The sequence below is a fragment of the Taudactylus pleione genome, unplaced genomic scaffold (assembly GCF_031769625.1).
Source record: "Taudactylus pleione unplaced genomic scaffold, aTauple2 ptg001788l, whole genome shotgun sequence".
NCBI classification, from domain to species: Eukaryota; Metazoa; Chordata; class Amphibia; order Anura; family Myobatrachidae; genus Taudactylus; species Taudactylus pleione.
Window position 1 is genome coordinate 41275 of NW_028286185.1, and position 19473 is coordinate 60747.

Here is a 19473-nt window from a genome sequence, read left to right on the forward strand (position 1 = left end):
ACACACTGTATTATAGTAACAACGGAGTCTGCGCCACCTGTATTATACTAACAACGGAGTCTGCGTCACCTGTATTATAGTAATAACATGGTCTGCGACACCTGTATTATAGTAACAACGGAATCTGCACCACCTGTATCATAGTAACAACTGAGTCTGTGCCACCTGTATTATAGTAACAACACTGTTTGTGCCACCTGTATTATAGTAACAACAGGGTCTGCGCCACCTGTATTAGAGCAACAACGGGGTCTGCACCACCCTTTATTATAGTAACAACGGGGTCTGCACCTCCTGTATCATAGTAACAACAGAGTCTGCCCCACCTGTACTATAATAACAACGGGGTCTGCGCCTCCTGTATCATAGTAACAACAGAGTTTGCCCCACCTGTACTATAGTAACAACGGGGTCTGCGCCTCCTGTATCATAGTAACAACAGAGTTTGTCCCACCTGTATTATAGTAACAACATGGTCTGCACCACCTGTATTATAGTAACAATGTCTGCACCACCTGTATTATAGTAACAACCAAAATCTGCACCACCTGTATTATAGTAACGACGGACTCTGCACCACCTGTATTGTAACAGCAGGGTCTGAGCCACCTGTATAATAGTAACAACTGGGTCTGTGCCACCTGTATTATAGTAACAACAGAGTCTGCACCACCTGTATTATAGTAACAACTGGGTCTGCACCACCTATATTATAGTAACAATGGGGTCTGCACCACCTGTATTATAGTAACAACGGGGTCTGCACCACCTGCATTACAGTAACAACAGAGTCTGCGCCACCTGTATTATAGTAACAACGGGGTCTGCTCCACCTGTATTATAGTAACAACTGAGTCTGCACCACCTGTATTATAGTAACAACGGACTCTGCGCCACCTGCATAATAGTAACAACTGGGTCTGGTCACCTGTATTATAGTAACAACGGGGTCTGCACCATCTATATTATAGTCACAACGGAGTCTGCACCACCTGTATTATAGTAACAACGGGGTCTGTACCAACTGAATTATAGTAATAACGGGGTCTGCGACCTCTGTATTATAGTAACAACGGAGTCTGCACCACCTGTATTATAGTAACAACGGAGTCTGCGCCACCTGTATTATAGTAACAACGGACTCTGCGCCACCTGCATTATAGTAACAACTGGGTCTGCATCACCTGTATTATAGTCACAACAGAGTCTGCACCACCTGTATTAAAGTAACAACGGGGTCTGTACCACCTGTATTATAGTAACAACTGGGTCTGCGACCTCTGTATTATAGTAACAACTGAGTCTGCGCCACCTGTATTATAGTAACAACGGAGTCTGCTCCACCTGTATTATAGTAACAACGGGGTCTGCGCCACCTGTATTATAGTAACAACTGAGTCTGCACCACCTGTATTATAGTAACAACGGGGTCTGTACCACCTGTATTATAGTAACAACTGGGTCTGCGACCTCTGTATTATAGTAACAACTGGGTCTGCGTCACCTGTATTACAGTAACAAAGGAGTCTGCACCACCTGAATTATAGTAACAACTGGGTCTGCGACCTCTGTATTATAGTAACAAAGGAGTCTGCGCCACCTGCATTATAGTAACAACTGGGTCTGCGTCACCTGTATTATAGTAACAACGGAGTCTGCACCACCTGTATTATAGTAACAACGGAGTCTGCGCCACCTGTATTATACTAACAATGGAGTCTGTGTCACCTGTATTATAGTAATAACATGGTCTGCGACACCTGTATTATAGTAACAACGGAGTCTGCACCACCTGTATCAAAGTAACAACGGTGTTTGCGCCACCTGTATTATAGTAACAACAGGGTCTGCGCCACCTGTATTAGAGCAACAATGGGGTCTGCACCACCTGTATTATAGTAACAACGGGGTCTGCGCCACCTGTATCATAGTAACAACAGAGTCTGCCCCACCTGTACTATAGTAACAACGGGGTCTGCGCCTCCTGTATCATAGTAACAACAGAGTCTGCACCACCTGTATTATAGTAACAACGGGGTCTGCTCCACCTGTATTATAGTAACAACGGGGTCTGCGCCACCTGTATTATAGTAACAACTGAGTCTGCGCCACCTGTATTATAGTAACAACGGGGTCTGCTCCACCTGTATTATAGTAACAACTGAGTCTGCACCACCTGTATTATAGTAACAACGGACTCTGCGCCACCTGCATAATAGTAACAACTGGGTCTGGTCACCTGTATTATAGTAACAACGGGGTCTGCACCATCTATATTATAGTCACAACGGAGTCTGCACCACCTGTATTATAGTAACAACGGGGTCTGTACCACCTGAATTATAGTAACAACGGAGTCTGCACCACCTGTATTATAGTCACAACAGAGTCTGCACCACCTGTATTAAAGTAACAACGGGGTCTGTACCACCTGTATTATAGTAACAACTGGGTCTGCGACCTCTGTATTATAGTAACAACTGAGTCTGCGCCACCTGTATTATAGTAACAACGGAGTCTGCACCATCTATATTATAGTCACAACGGAGTCTGCACCACCTGTATTATAGTAACAACGGGGTCTGTACCACCTGAATTATAGTAACAACGGAGTCTGCACCACCTGTATTATAGTAACAACGGGGTCTGCACCATCTATATTATAGTCACAACAGAGTCTGCACCACCTGTATTAAAGTAACAACGGGGTCTGCGCCACCTGTATTATAGTAACAACTGGGTCTGCGCCACCTGTATTATAGTAACAACGGAGTCTGCTCCACCTGTATTATAGTAACAACTGAGTCTGCGCCACCTGTATTATAGTAACAACTGAGTCTGCGCCACCTGTATTATAGTAACAACGGAGTCTGCTCCACCTGTATTATAGTAACAACGGGGTCTGCGACCTCTGTATTATAGTAACAACTGGGTCTGCGACCTCTGTATTATAGTAACAACGGAGTCTGCACCACCTGTATTATAGTAACAACGGAGTCTGCGCCACCTGTATTATAGTAACAACTGAGTCTGCACCACCTGTATTAAAGTAACAACGGGGTCTGTACCACCTGTATTATAGTAACAACTGGGTCTGCGCCACCTGTATTATAGTAACAACAGAGTCTGCACCACCTGTATTATAGTCACAACAGAGTCTGCACCACCTGTATTATAGTCACAACAGAGTCTGTACCACCTGTATTATAGTAACAACTGAGTCTGCGCCACCTGTATTATAGTAACAACGGAGTCTGCTCCACCTGTATTATAGTAACAACGGGGTCTGCGCCACCTGTATTATAGTAACAACTGAGTCTGCACCACCTGTATTATAGTAACAACTGGGTCTGCGACCTCTGTATTATAGTAACAAAGGAGTCTGCGCCACCTGTATTATAGTAACAAAGGAGTCTGCGCCACCTTACTGTACGGTCCCCTCTCCCCTATATAATAATAATATAATATATACAGGACACGTTACCTGGCTCCGGCTGTCTGGAATGTCTATGACAAAATGGCAGCTAAAGCCCCTGTGGCCCCGCCCCTTCTGTTCTGTGACTGGGAGACTATAAGAATATGGCCGCCGGTCACCGTACATGAGGACACCATTATACTGTACAGCTGTTACTCTAGTGATGAAGCTGTGAGCGGCAGGTGACAGTAACTGCAAGTTACGGGACGTCCTTCCTACTTTGCGCCACCTGATTGGATACTCGCTGCTGCCAATCACCGCACTGAGAGGAGTGAGAGGAGGGCGGTAACTATAAGAGGGGCGGGGCAGACAGTAGCCATAGCTACACGGAGGAGAGAGGGGCGTGGCTATATAGAGGGGCGTTTCTTCTTCTATAACTGCAGCTTCCGGGTGACGGTCCCAGCAGGAATAAGCAGCAGGTGATGGTATTTATTGTTATTATACAGGGGGAGCAGACTGTGGTGCCTCATTATTATCATACAGGTTGAGCAGTCCACAGTGTTGGTATAATACAGGTGGGGCAGAAGCTTTTGTTACTATAGTATGTAATTGGAGCAGACTTTCGTGCTGCATTTTCATTATACAGGTAGAGCAGACCCAAGTGTTGATTTGATACAGGTGAAGCAAATCAATTTGTTACTAATATACAGCTGGAGAAGACTCTGGTGCTACAATATCATTATACAGATGGAGCAGATGCCAGTGTTGGTATAATACAGATGGAGCAGACTCTGGTGCTGTATTATCATTATACAGGTAACAATAACAAAAGGAGAAAATTTTCTCTATATTTTGGGGCACTCACCCTCCTAATAATATAACATAACCTGTAATAGTGTCAGTAAGAAATGACCGAGGTGTTATCCGTATAGCGCAATAAGGCCCTCATTCAGAGCCGTTCGTTCCGAGCGATGTTCGCACAACTGCGCATGCGTACGGATTTTAATACGCATGCGCGAACCAGTCAGTGCGTCCGAAAATCGTTTGTTCGCTATATAGCGAATGCCTGCTATTTTGAGTGACAGAATGAGGCGTATGTGGGTGGTAACAGGGGAAGGTGTTTGAAAATGGGGAGTGGAATTCAGAACGCAGGCGTGCTTAAAGGTCAAAACAGGCGTTTTATGGGTGTGCATAATTAATACAGCAGCGTCATTGCCCACGTCACTGGGTTGTTTTATAGTCAGAACTGCTCGCAAAATAGCGGTAGGAAAAACCAACCACAAGAATAGCGAGCAGTTCATACGCTGTTCGATGTACTCGATTAATCTAATAAATAGCGGACATGACGTATGCTGCGAGCGGTCAGGGGGCGTATTTTTCAAAATTACAACCGCAAGTTTTGCTCGCTCAGACTTAGAGGCGTGAACAGACCGCAAAGTGCGAACGGTTCATTTGAATAGCCACCCCTTGTTTTTGAACGAACGACCGCAAATAGCGAGCGGCTCTGAATCAGGCCCTAAGTCAGGAAATACACAGAACGTAACAGAAAGACAATATAAAGCCTGGTCTAACCAGGGCCAGTAACCCCTCAGCACTGACCAGCTGTGTGATGGGAGACGTATATAGTGATTATCTGTATCATTTATGGTCAGACATATACATCATCACCCAGGGCCTGATTCAGACCTGGATGCTAAGAAACATTCGCTCGTAGCTGGCGATGGTTTGCATTGTGCATATGTATCGCAGTACGTGAACCACTGCAAAAGACCGGGAAGCATTCGCTCACTGCGCATAGACAGCCCAGCAGAGAGAGTAACAGGGGAAGCCATTTGTGTGTGGTAACGGGCAGGCCACTAGAAACGGGGGAGTGGAGGTGCTAACGCAGGCGTGCCTAAGCGTCTTAATGCCATTTCAGAGGCGTGCATAAGTAACAGGCAGTGTCATAGTACACGTCACCTGGCTGGTTTTTACACTGCAGTGCTTGCGGTAGGGTATGATCTGCCTCAAGCGCTGCGTTCACTTCCAATGGTACTCATTGTACCGATGGTTGCATACACATCCTAGAGATGACGTGTGCAATTGGGCGTCTTAAGACAGGCTGGTGGGCGTCTGCATACACAAAGCGATTGCACGCCAAGACATAGTGGGCGTGCTAATGCCTTGCCGTGCGATCGCCTGCCTTGCTGGGAGAGCTCCAAATTTGCATATGCTGGGAACGAGCGTACCCATCTAGAGACCGTTCTGAATCGAGCCCCCAGTGCTCAGAGGTATGGGGAATATATATATATATATTTGTGTGTGTATATATATTTACAGGAAATCACAATAAGGGGCATATTCAATTGGGGGTGAGAATAGCAAAAATCCCCCACTTGTAAGGTTTTTCCTGCAGATGCAGGGTTTTTGCTATACAATTAGATGCAGGGTTTTTGCTATACAATTAGATGCAGGGTGTTTGCTATACAATTAGATGCCGGATGTTTGCTATACAATTAGATGCAGGGTGTTTGCTATACAATTAGATGCAGGGTGTTTGCTATACAATTAGATGCAGGGTGTTTGCTATACAATTAGATGCAGGATGTTTGCTATACAATTAGATGCCGGATGTTTGCTATACAATAGATGCAGGATGTTTGCTATACAATTAGATGCCGGATGTTTGCTATACAATTAGATGCCGGATGTTTGCTATACAATAGATGCAGGATGTTTGCTATACAATTAGATGCAGGGTGCTTGCTATACAATTAGATGCGGGGTGTTTGCTATACAATTAGATGCCGGGTGTTTGCTGTACAATTAGATGCAGGGTGTTTGCTATACAATTAGATGCAGGGTATTTGCTATACAATTAGATGCGGGGTTATTGCTATACAATTAGATGCGGGGTGTTTGCTATACAATTAGACGCGGGGTGTTTGCTATACAATTAGACGCGGGGTGTTTGCTATGCAATTAGACGCAGGATGTTTGCTATGCAATTAGACGCAGGATGTTTGCTATACAATTAGATGTGGGGTGTTTGCTATACAATTAGATGCCGGGTGTTTGCTATACAATTAGATGCCGGATGTTTGCTATACAATTAGATGCCGGATGTTTGCTATACAATTAGATGCCGGATGTTTGCTATACAATTAGATGCGGGGTGTTTGCTATACAATTAGATGCAGGGTGTTTGCTATACAATTAGATGCAGGGTTTTTGCTATACAATTAGATGCAGGGTGGTGTTTACTATACATTTAGATGCAGGGTGGTGTTTACTATACATTTAGATGCAGGGTGGTGTTTACTATACAATTAGATGCAGGGTGGTGTTTACTATACAATTAGATGCAGGGTGGTGTTTACTATACAATTAGATGCAGGGTGGTGTTTGCTATACAATTAGATGCAGGGTGGTGTTTGCTATACAATTAGATGCAGGGTGGTGTTTGCTATACAATTAGATGCAGGATGTTTGCTATACAATTAGATGCCGGATTTTTGCTATACAATTAGATGCCGGATTTTTGCTATACAATTAGATGCTGGACGAGGTTGGATTGGACGAGTGACCCGGCAATCCAACCCAGGTAACTTGCAGGGTTTAACACGGGAATGACCGGTGAAACCCTGCAGTGTAAACGGCACGATCCGGGTCACGATGACATGGAGCGCGCCACATGCCGGCCGATTGGCCGGCTTCGGTGGCGCTTGGAGATTACGTCATCTCCAAGCGTCCACTTCCATGCCGGAAGAGCCGGGTCACTGCAGACCCGGCTTTGGTGTTAACAGCGCCGACTCGGGAATATCCTGGGTCAACGCCGGCTAAATTCCGGGTGTGATCTGGTTTGGAACCCTTTCCCAACCTCTAGGTCAGACCCGGAATTTAGGTATAAAAGCGGTATGAGTGGAGCGGGATCAAGGCTCACTTTGGGAGGGTTGGGGCAGAGGGACACTTTGGGAGGGTTGGGGCAGAGGGACACTTGGGGAGGGTTGGGGCAGAGGCTCACTTGGGGAGGGTTGGGGCAGAGGCTCACTTGGGGAGGGTTGGGGCAGAGGCTCACTTGGGGAGGGTTGGGGCAGAGGCTCACTTGGGGAGGGTTGGGGCAGAGGCACACTTGGGGATGGTTGGGGCAGAGGCACACTAGTAGAGGGTACTGCAACTAGCTGATACTTGCACCCAGGGAGCCTGGTCCACAGTGTGATGATCACAGGTCACTAAGCAGCCTTCAAGGGCAAACCTAGGACTTTGCTTTAATCAGTGCACACATTTAAGAAAAAAAAACTATTACAGCCCACATATTGTAAATGGGTAAATACTGTATATGGGAGCCATGCTAATAAAGAATAACCTGTAAGATTTGCCAATTATTCTTATATATAAATCCCAGGTGATTGTGCATTTGGCCAGGTGTAACCCAGTTCATGAAATGACATTGTAACCATATAACACATCAGTTATGGGTACACCAGCATCCACAATAGCTCAGAAAGTGATTATATTTACTCACATGAATACGTGGTAGATGAAAGCCCAGCCCCCGGAGTCTCTCCAGCACATTATACAGGTAGTTTTGTTCTGCACTGGCTGCTGTTATAAGACAGCGGCTTTCCCAACAAGCTCATGCTTGCCCCCTGCTTCTCCCTGCAGCTCTCCTCGATGCCTTTCCCCCCAGTCCCCACACCACCCCTGGCCGCTTAACTTGTATCCAGCAGCAGCAAGCCATCCCCCCTGTTAGAGTTCAGCAGCACCTGGTTACACCATCCGGAATCCACAATCCACATCCTTCATGCTGTAGTAGAGGTCTCTGCCTCTCCCACTGGAGCTGCTCTTTATCCAGAGCTCAGAGTCTCCCTCATCGCCTCCACTGCAGTTGCATCGCATGGCATCTCTGGTGCGGGCTAAGACTGCAGAGCCCTGGGCGCATGCAGGCAGCAGCATATCGGAGGGCAGGAGGCTATGGAGCGAGCCTCACACCTAGATCCCCGCTGCTGCTTCCGATGCCAATCTGTGCATGGTCACCAACGTACTGGATAGACCTGCAGATGGGAGCCCTGCAGCGCAGGCACATTTAAGTATTACAGAAGTCTGGGATTAAGGCTGGGGCGACACATCATATGCAGAGTGTATAAAACTAGTCTACATGAAAACCCGCTATGGCCTTTCCTGTCTCCATCATGGGTAGTGGTAGCCAGGATGTGCGTCCCACCATTGTTTCCCACTGCTGTGGCAGACGGACAGGACAAGTTTGCAGCCAGGGCAGAAAGGGCTACTATGCGGCACTGGCCACACTACATAACCACCTGGTAAATGACTGGTCAAATACTAGTCTCTTATATATGCCAATAGGCGACATCTCCTGCCAACCTTACTTTCCTGTATCTGGCAGTATAATGCAGCATGTCACAGAGGTGCAGGCATCATGGTCAGGGAGAGAACAGCAGTGACCACACCTCAATTTCAAAGAGAGCAGACCTTGTATAGCTGGCTGCGTGTTCACATTACATCTGTAGATATATGTAAATATATATGTCAGACGTATTTACCCTGTCATAGTTATGGAACTGCGAGTCCCAGAATTCCCTGCCTATGTCTATTCCAGGTCCTCCTCTCCCTCCCATGGGCTGATGCGATCCCATGAGACGCCGCTGTGGCTCCCCAATGTCACTATCCATTTCTCCGGTTCCTACGTCGGTTGCTGCCTCTGACTGGTGTGGAGCTTCCGGGAGTCCAGGCAGCAGATCTCGCAAGAGCACTTCAAGACAGCGCCATCGTCATTCTAACCTGGCACCGGCCGTGAGCCAATCAGAGCTTGCGGAACAGCAGCTGCTGCTGATTGACTGCCGGTCTGCGAGCCCCAGTTGGCCCGCAACCGGTGTCTGTTTGAATGATAGCGCTGTTTTTTATCTGCAGGGCCGGTGTTCTGGGTCCCTGGGGATACGATGTGCTGCAGCCAATCCATGACAGCCTGTCAGGGATTGTCCACAGCACAGCGCGTCCCCGGAGACCCAGACATTTTTTTAAATGAGTCCCCTGTCTGCAATCCCGAGTAAAGTACGCGCTATAGCGCGTATTTGTGATCACTGGTGGTTGATATTTTTCTGTGAGCGCAGCCAATGGTTTTATATATTTTGGGGGGGCAATATGGCTTATATTTTTCTGTGGGGGCCATCCAGTGTTTTTTGTTTTTTTTTTTTGGGGGGAGCAATGTGGTTTATATTTATTCTGTGTATCCAGCCAATGTGATTGCTCCCCTCAGGAAAAACAATGTATTGCTTTTGTTTCTGTGGGGGCCAGCCAATGTTATTTTTTTCTGTGGGGACCAATGTATGTGCATTTTATTCCTCTGGGGGGCAATGTATGTGTGTGTTATTTCTCTGTGGCCAATGAAGTCTGTTTTTATTCCTGTGGAAGCCAGTGTATTGTATTTTGTTCCTGTGGAAGGCAATCAGGTGTGTTTTGTTCCTGGGGAGGCCACTCTAGTGTGTTTTGTTCCTGGGGAGGCCAATCTAGTGTGTTTTGTTCCTGGGGAGGCCAATGTAGTGTGTTGTATTCCTCAGGGAGCCAATGTATTATGTTTTATTCTTGTAGAGGCCAATGTAGTGTGTTTTGTTCCTGAGGAGGCCAATGTGGTGTGTTTTGTTCCTGAGGAGGCCAATGTAGTGTGTTTTATTCCTGAGGAGGCCAATGTAGAATGTTTTGTTTCTGTGGAGGCCAATGTTGTGTGTTTTATTCCTTTGGAGGCCAATGTAGTGTGTTTTATTGCTGAGGAGGCCATTGTAGTGTGTTTTATTCCTTTGGAGGCCACTGTAGAATGTTTTGTTTCTGTGGAGGCCAATGTTGTGTGTTTTATTCCTTTGGAGGCCAATGTAGTGTGTTTTATTGCTGAGGAGGCCATTGTAGTGTGTTTTATTCCTTTGGAGGCCACTGTATGTGTGTTTTGTTCCTGTGGAGGCCAATATGTATGTAATTTCATAGATCGCGTACTCCACATCGCCGGATGGTGTGCCTTGGCAACTTTAAAATCTTGCATAATGTGCCTCGAGTTGAGAAAGGTTGGAAATCACTGGACTATATACTAGTATCAGATTCTCTCTTTTTGAGAGTAATTGAGAGTGAAATTGAACCCATCGGTCTTTCTGACCACGTGCTAGTATGGGCTACTCTAACAATGACATTATACAGGACATTTCAAACAATGGAGGTTCCCATCACATTTACTTTCATCTATAGAATTTCGTGACCAGGTGGAATCGTCTTGGCAAACCTACAAGCATGATAACCTTTCCCATAAAGAGGACAACCCCTTGTTATTTTGGCAGGCCCCGGAGGCCGTGATTAGAGGTGATATAATATCTTATGTGGTTAATAATTGTAAGAAAGTTTTTAAATCTGCTCAGCAGACGCTCACCAAATCTTTTCATGAATTTAAGTTCTCTCCTACCCCAGCCCATAGGCAGCATATTTAGAACAAAAAGTTAATTTTGATGGGATCCTGACTGACATGGGGGATCCCTTTACCCTTCATAAGGAATTCCAATATTATAAGTAGGACAACAGGACTGGCCGGTTGTTGTCTAACTTGTTGAAAGGCTGCGTCCTTCTGTTTTCATTAAACGGCTGTGTATGCCTAGTGGAGCTTATACTTCCAGCAAGAAAATAGTAGATGTGTTCTGTACATTCTTTATATACTTCATCAGATCCTGATGAGCAAAACCGAGATTCTTTTTGGTCAACCATAGCCCCCCCTTAATTACCCTCCTACTATTACCTGCCTATTTTTATTCAGCGATTCTTAGTTTTACCCAAACCGGGCAAAGATCTGGAATATTCTGGCTCTTATAGGCTTATCTCCCTCCTTAATATTGACTATAAAATCCTATTGAGAGGATTAAATTGGCGTTGCCTGTATTAATCCACGAGGACCAGACTGGGGACATATGGTGCAGGTATTTGGTAACTAATATACGTAGGGCATTGGCGGCGCCTCATTGGATTTGTGTATCGGGGCTAACAGCTTAAATACAATCCTCTTATTTGATGCAGAACAATCCTAAGACCCGGTGTCCTAAGATCATCTATTCCATACGTTGTATAAATTTGGGTTTGATGCTGATTTTATTGACATTATCTGCTCCCTATATGCGAACTCTACGTCGCGAATTGCCCGCAACGGTAATATATCTAATCCATTTCCTATACAACGGGGCACCAGTCAGGGCTGTCACTCTCACCGCTGCTGTTCGCGCTTGCACTTGAGCCGTTGGCTATTGCCCCTATTGCCCTAGAATTTCTATGGCCAATCTCCACCTACCTCGTAAATAGGGCGGCCTAGGTGTTCTAGACCTGAAGTCTATTTCATTATTGGTCTTTTTCCGGTATATATCTGATTGGTTTTTAAATCGCTGTGCGTGGACATCTTTGGCAGTTGAAAATGCGCTATTTTCACCCTATTCACCAAGTGCTTTATTGCATTCTCCTAAGGCTTCTATCCCTTTGTCGATTATGGTTGAACCCCTTGTTCAGAGATACTTAGTTAGCTTGAATCTCAGTGAACCAGAAATTGAAACATGATTGGCGGTATACCTCTTATCCCCATAACCCTTCTGTCACTCCAGCTTATGATAACACTTCTCTGAGTGGGGGAAGAAGGGGACACTAATGATAAGAGATGTGTGTGACCCAGGCGGTCGTATTAAAATATTTTCTTGCCTTCCAACAACGTATGATATCTCTAATAAATGTTTTTTGTATCTACAACTGCATCAATACATACAAATGTTACCTAAAGCTCTTTTTTTCCTCCTGAGATACATCTGATTCATTGGTTTCTTTTGTAATGTTATCATACCAAATTACTGTATAACCTCCTTATTAAGGGAGATAGTATTAACATTTGGAAAGTTTTCTATGCCAGTTGGAGTAGAGTTTGACCCTCTTGCCCTACTGAGCTTCTTTTGCATTTTGATACCACAATGTGATTTTTAGGTACTGCAATACTTCAAGAGGTTCATTTCAGGGTATTAAATAGAGCCTAAATTTCACAACAATTTCAGAGAAAACATTTGGTCCACCGGTTTGGAAGAAGGTCGTTGTGTTCATCAGTAAAGTTTTTATATTACAACTCCAGCCGGACCCTCTGGCCTTGCTATGCCTACATATTGCTCACTGGAATTTAGGACCACCAAGCAAGTCTTATATACCTTTACTAACTATAATAATGACGGCCAGAAAGGCTATCCTTCCTCAATGGGCTAGCAGCTCGCCACCTTATCCTTCAGTGGGCTAGCAGCTTGCCACCTTAGCCTTCCTCAGTGGGCTAGCAGCTTGCCACCTTAGCCTTCCTCAGTGGACTAGCAGCTCGCCACCTTAGCCTTCCTCAGTGGACTAGCAGCTCGCCACCTTAGCCTTCCTCAGTGGACTAGCAGCTTGCCACCTTATCCTTCCTCAATGGGCTAGCAGCTCACCACCTTATCCTTCCTCAGTGGGCTAGCAGCTTGCCACCTTAGCCTTCCTCAGTGGACTAGCAGCTTGCCACCTTAGCCTTCCTCAGTGGGCTAGCAGCTCGCCACCTTAGCCTTCCTCAGTGGACTAGCAGCTCGCCACCTTAGCCTTCCTCAGTGGACTAGCAGCTCGCCACCTTAGCCTTCCTCAGTGGACTAGCAGCTTGCCACCTTATCCTTCCTCAGTGGGCTAGCAGCTCGCCACCTTATCCTTCCTCAGTGGGCTAGCAGCTCACCACCTTATCCTTCCTCAGTGGGCTAGCAGCTCACCACCTTATCCTTCCTCAGTGGGCTAGCAGCTCACCACTTTATCCTTCCTCAGTGGGCTAGCAGCTCGCCACCTTATCCTTTTTCAGTGGGCAAGCAGCTCGCCACCTTATCCTTCCTCCACATATTTTGCGATCAATGTATAGTAATAATACAACTCCAGAGGTGAAAGCTGGGAATGGGACGTGACCGTTCCACCAGAGGATGTGTCTGGGTGGTGACTATATCATTGTGTATGTCAGATTCCTATAGTGTCAGGATGTCACTGTCTATGTCTCCATGCAGGAGGGGGAGTATATAGAGGAACACAGAGGTCTGTACAAGGACGTGATGATGGAGAATCACTGGCCCCTCACATCACTGGGTAAGAGGAGACTGTCATGTATTGTACAGGGGAGAGCAGGTATGGGGACCCCTATATACAAACATCACCTGGTAATCACATATATACAATGTACTCACTCACTGTGTGTCTCCTACAGATGGACCCAGTAACAGAAATACCCCAGAGAGATGTCCCTGTCCTCTTTATTCACAGGACTGTAAAGAGGAGAATCATAGGACCCCACAGGAGCATCAGGTAGATGGAATTTAGGGTCTCTCCAAATACTAATGTGACTGTCACTATATGATCTATAGGGAATCTTTATACACTGATATTTTAATGTTTAGTCTCCAATGAAATTAAACTTGATTATTTTATGGGTCATTTAGAGCGAAGATCTTGCTAATTTGAAGGCAGAAGATATAGAGGTAGAAGAAGAGACGTATGTGACTGATATGAAGGCAGAAGATACAGAGGGAGAAGAAGAGATGTATGTGACTGATATGAAGGCAGAAGATATAGAGGGAGAAGAAGAGACGTATGTGACTGATATGAAGGCAGAAGATATAGAGGGAGAACATGAGAAAGATGTAACTGATATGAAGGCAGAATATACAAAGGGAGAAGAAGAGACGTATGTGACTAATATTAAGGTAGAAGATGTCGAGGGAGAAGAAGAGACGTATGTGAGGGGTGATCAGTTGTGTAAGGAGGAGGAAATCCCTACAGATATCAGCACAGGTATTAAACACTACAGAAAAGAGTCACATATTCTCCTTGCTCAATCACTACAGGAATCTTTTATCCTACACCCTCCTCTGTCAGTACAGACTAATGAGGGAAAATGTTCTACCCAGTGGGGGAGACCGGAACCACCCGCCCCTATTATACTCCTGCTCTCCCCCTGACATCATGTCACTTTGAGTTACGGAGCAGAGATATGACCAGTCTCCTCCCCACACTCTCTATTGTATATCATATACTGAGATGAAGATACAGAAACTGTGAGGATACAGCTAATATGACCTGTGTGTGAGATAATGTATAGACCATGCCTGCACTCTGTTACACATACTGAGATGGAGATATGGAGAGTGTGAGGACACAGCAGGATACAGCTAGTATGTCCTGTGTGTGATATAATGTATAGACCATGCCTGCACTCTGTTACACATACTGAGATGGAGATCCAGAGGTTTGGTACATCTCCCCCATTGTATTTTTTAGTGACTACTCCCCGGCTAGTGTTACTCCTACACCCTAAACCTCCTCATGACAAAAAACAGCAAATACACGATGAAGTAATTGGCTGCCATTCAATATAGCGCAATGTTTTTGAGGGTGCGAGGAGAAATCCAACAAAAGTCCCAACCGCGTGGCTGTTTGCCAGCTTAGCGCAGCACTAACAGCCTCACAGCCTGCACTTTAGCTGGAGAATGCCGGTTCTCATGACTAAACACCCAGGTTAAGTCGTGAGAACCAGCATTCTCCGACTTAACACTGCACGAAATTGAATTGCTTCGGGAGCTCCCACAATCATGGCCACTAACTGTAAGGAGATGTTGGAGTACAGCCGGGCACGTCTTATTATAGTTACACAGTATGGTATAGCTCTGCAGCGGTGCTAATTTCCATATAATTATTCTGTTCCCAGCAGATGGACACAGCAGGAGGAATAAATCGGGGAGACGTCTCATATTATTTCCAGATTGTGACCTAGATGGTAACTTCTCACAGGACTTTCCAGGAGAAAAACCCAGTATCCCCAGTATACATCCAGCATCTCACAGTGCAGATATCTCATCTGATCCCTCTAACCATGAGGAATGCTCCCCTGATACTCCCAGTAGTGTTACACACAGCTCAGATCACACAGGTGATAAACCATTGTCATGTTCTGAATGTGGGAAAGGTTTTACCAAGCAGATCAGTCTTTCTATACATCAGAAGAGAGTTCACGCAGCTGAGAGGCCTTTTCTGTGTTCTGAGTGTGGGAAACATTTTATGGTGAAAGGAACTCTTACTAGACATACAAAGATTCACAAAGGTGAGAGGCCATATTCATGTTCTGAATGTGGGAAATGTTTTATACTGAGAGGAGCTCTTACTAGACATATAAAGATTCACACAGGTGAGAGACCGTATTTATGTTCTGAATGTGGGAAATGTTTTCTACAGCAGGGAACACTTGATATACATCAGAGAAGTCACACAGGTGAGAAACCATTTCCATGTTCTGAGTGTGGGAAATGTTTTACACACAAATCAGTTCTTGTTACACATCAGAAACGTCACACAGGTGAGAAACCATTTCCATGTTCTGAATGTGGGAGATGCTTTAAAGAGAAATCATATCTTGTTAGACATCAGAGAAGGCACACAGGTGAGAGGCCATTTCCATGCTCTGAGTGTGGGAAATGCTTTACACAGAAATCAGATCTTCTTACACATCAGAGAAGTCACACAGGTGAGAAACCATTTCCATGCTCTGAATGTGGGAAATGTTTTACACACAAATCAGTTCTTGTTACACATCAGAGAATTCACACGGGTGAGAAACTACTTCCATGTTCTGAGTGTGGGAAATGCTTTAAAGAGAAATCGGCTCTTGTTAGACATCAAAGATGTCACACAGGTGAGAAACCATTTTCATGCTCTGTGTGTGGGAAGTGTTTTACACAGAAATCATATCTAGTTACACATCAGAGACATCACACAGGTGAGAGGCCATTTCCATGTTCTGAGTGTGGGAAATGTTTTACACAGAAATCAGATCTAATTACACATCAGAGACGTCACACAGGTGAGAAACCATTTCAATGTCCTGAGTGTGGTAAATGTTTTGCACAGAAATCAGAACTTGTTAAACATCAGAGACGTCACACAGGTGAGAAACCATTTCCATGTTCTGAGTGTGGGAAGTGTTTTACACAGAAATCATATCTAGTTACACATCAGAGATATCACACAGGTGAGAGGCCATTTTCATGTCTTCAGTGTGAGAAATGTTTTACACAGAAATCGGCTCTTGTTACACATCAGAGAAGTCACACAGGTGAGAAACCATTTCCATGCTCTGAGTGTGGGAAATGTTTTACAAAGAAATGTGATCTTTTTAGTCATCAAAAACATCACACTGGAGAAAAATAATGTGTATGAGCATCCAGAAATATTAAGAAACTGCAGCGGTAATTGCACTACTGTAATTTTGTTGAAAATTTTCAAACAAGCATAAATACAATGTTAGCCTAGATTGCTGTCCCTGCTTGATGAAGAGTAAATGACATTTACATTATCACATGGGCCTGATTCAGCAGCAGAGGCAAATGTAGCTGCAGTCTCTTACAGATCGCAGGTGCTAATATATTCTAATGCCTGCCGAGGTACAGCCGCCATAACCATGCCCACTGCTGCCTTCTTATTACCGTCTAATAACGCACTCCTGTGTAATGATCGGTACCATGGACGCACATCAAGCACTTACATCAGGTCTGACCAGCCGCAAACACTGCAGCTCTCCTGACACGCAGAGAGGTCTCATGCTGCAGCTGCCATCGCTATGGCTAATATATACACGCCCATGACATGGCGATCACACGGACAGACACGCCCATGACATGGCGATCACACGGACAGACACTCCTGCAGGACATGGCGTTCCCAGGGACAGACATGCCTGCAGTTTTCTGTCCACCGCCTGTTACCTCCCCAAACGCTGTCACTCTGCCACTATGTGATGTATTCCTCTGTGCGTCCGTAATCGTAATGTGATCGCTGTGTGCGTAGTGTGACTTATAGCAGGTGTGATGGCAAACATTCGCTCTATCTGCGTAACTATCGTCATTGTGTCCTCTGCTGAATCAGCCCCTATATACTAATATATTACACTTCATTATGTATCCACACGGATGTCACCAACATAGGGCTCCAACTCGTTCCTCATGTAATGGCTTTCAGTATCCTTATTCTATCAGATCAGAGGTTCCCAAACTCCACTATTACAGGCCAGGTATTAAGGAAATTATGCTTGAGCACAGGTCACTTAGTGCCTCAGTCAGTTTGATTTAACCATTTGGACTCAAACATGGATATCCTTAAACCCTGGCCTGTAATGGCGGGGTTTGGGAAGCTCTGTATTAGATTATTGTGTTATTGGCCTACTTGTGCAATAATAAGACCACAGGATGTAATATAGGGACATAACTAATCTGTCACCATGGCCATTTACAGATTGTCCTCAGTATGTCCTGCACTGTCACCTCCCACAGTGGTGACACCACCAGTAATGTGCAGGGTCAGGAGATGGAGATTATTTGGTAGTGAGGAAATCACAGAAAGGACAATACAAGCTTTGTTATAATATGAAGCAAAAAAGAGAGAGAGTATATAATATTGTGCACTATAAGGATTGTTATTCCATTTATTCTTCTGTCAATAAGTATTAAAATATATCCATCTTTATTTATTATATCATTAAAAATAATGTGTTTATGAAAAAGGAAAGGCGAATATTGGTTATAATTATAGATCGTGCTTGTAGTTAGAATGTGAAATAATAATAAGAAATAGATTACAATTCCCTGTCACTGCTAGTCATATATAGTATAATAATCTACCAATCTTACTATCAATGTATAAGATCAACGTTGTTACTAAATAATATACGGTATATAGCTGTTTAATTATCTCAGTGATTAAACTTATATATGTCACTGGTAGCGTAGTGTATTATACAGCTAATTATGTAATATGATATTGTAGCTGGAGTATACATAAATATAATAGGTCCTTTGCAGTTTATAGTGAGAGCACGATTTAAGGTGGTTTTGGATAAAAAGATCTGTCACACTGCAGATATATTATCAGAATCTGCAACTTTGTATCTCACTGTCCCCAGTATGTAATAAGGGACAGTATGTAATAAGGGACAGTATGTAATAAGGGACAGTCTGTTGTCTTTCTAAATGTTTTCTCACATCCAACCAATATATCTATCACGTTGCTGATTTATTTCCTGGAACTCAGTATCCACAGTCTCCCCAGTATCTATTAGTGGACAATATGTTACTTTCTTTAGTACTGTCCACAGGATCTATTTATGTATCTGCGAGGTTCAGACCTCTCTTATGATCCCGGCTCAACTGCGCAAAACTTCATTTTTTTCGCTCTAAGCCCAATCCTATATACTGTCTCTTCTAAATCAGATTATTATAACAATAGACAAAGGTATACTGTCAAATTACTGTATAGTAAATGGTGACTAATTGGGAAACGCCGACGCTTGGTTGGCCAGAAGGCTGCTTTATCAAGGCAGTGTTTATGTGAATTTATGTTCTTTCCACTTCCGGATTATGGCCCCAACAGTGCTCAATGGAGAAGTTTAGAAATCCTTTAACCAAATGCCATCATTATGTTTTGCAACAATAAGTTTGCAAAGGTCTTCAGAGAGTGCTTTGCGGTTACCCATAATGAGATATATCTTGTGTGACACCTTGATAATGAGACACCTTTTTATAGGTGGTCAGTTGGGATTGAACCAGTTTATATTCATTTGCACTGACAAGAGGCAGGTTTGCTTTCTAATTACTGATAGATGTCAGCTGGTGTCTTGGCTTTCCATGCCTTTTTGCACCTTCCTTTCTTCATGTGTTCAATACTTTTTTCCCTGTGTCATTTCATATTATTACACATAACTTAATTTATGGACATCTATGGTTTGATATCTTTGCATGTGTGGATTGCATGGGTTGTTGCTGACATTTGGTGAAAATTTCATTACAATAGCCCCATTACAGATATATTTACTGAGAAAAATGTTAATGTGCTCAATACTTATTTACCCGCTGTGTGTATGTATGTATGTATGTATGTATATATATATATATATATATATATATATATATATATATTGGGGCTGCACAAGCTCTTTGTATTCCTAGGTTCTTGTTATGCAGTTTTTTTATTGTTTG

General features: G+C 44.2%; 1 protein-coding gene and 1 pseudogene across 3 annotated transcripts; one reads left to right on the forward strand and one right to left on the reverse strand.

Annotated features, from left to right (window-relative positions):
• The window catches only part of LOC148436351 (uncharacterized), a 77831-nt pseudogene that overhangs the window by 13736 nt on the left and 44622 nt on the right, over window positions 1–19473 (reverse strand).
• Window positions 3817–19345, forward strand: LOC148436352 (uncharacterized). Of its 3 annotated transcripts, XM_088465007.1 has the most exons (6): window positions 3863–3894; window positions 4062–4231; window positions 13465–13543; window positions 13662–13759; window positions 13894–14245; window positions 15159–19345. In XM_088465007.1, the coding sequence occupies exons 3-6, from the start codon at window positions 13510–13512 to the stop codon at window positions 16652–16654; spliced, it is 1980 nt and encodes a 659-aa protein (XP_088321133.1). In that variant the 5' UTR covers window positions 3863–3894; window positions 4062–4231; window positions 13465–13509; the 3' UTR covers window positions 16655–19345. The 3 variants fall into 3 exon arrangements, with proteins under 3 accessions (XP_088321134.1, XP_088321133.1, XP_088321135.1); XM_088465008.1 differs by lacking the exon at window positions 4062–4231 and having other exon boundaries at window positions 3817–3894; XM_088465009.1 differs by lacking the exon at window positions 3863–3894 and having other exon boundaries at window positions 3904–4231; window positions 15162–19345.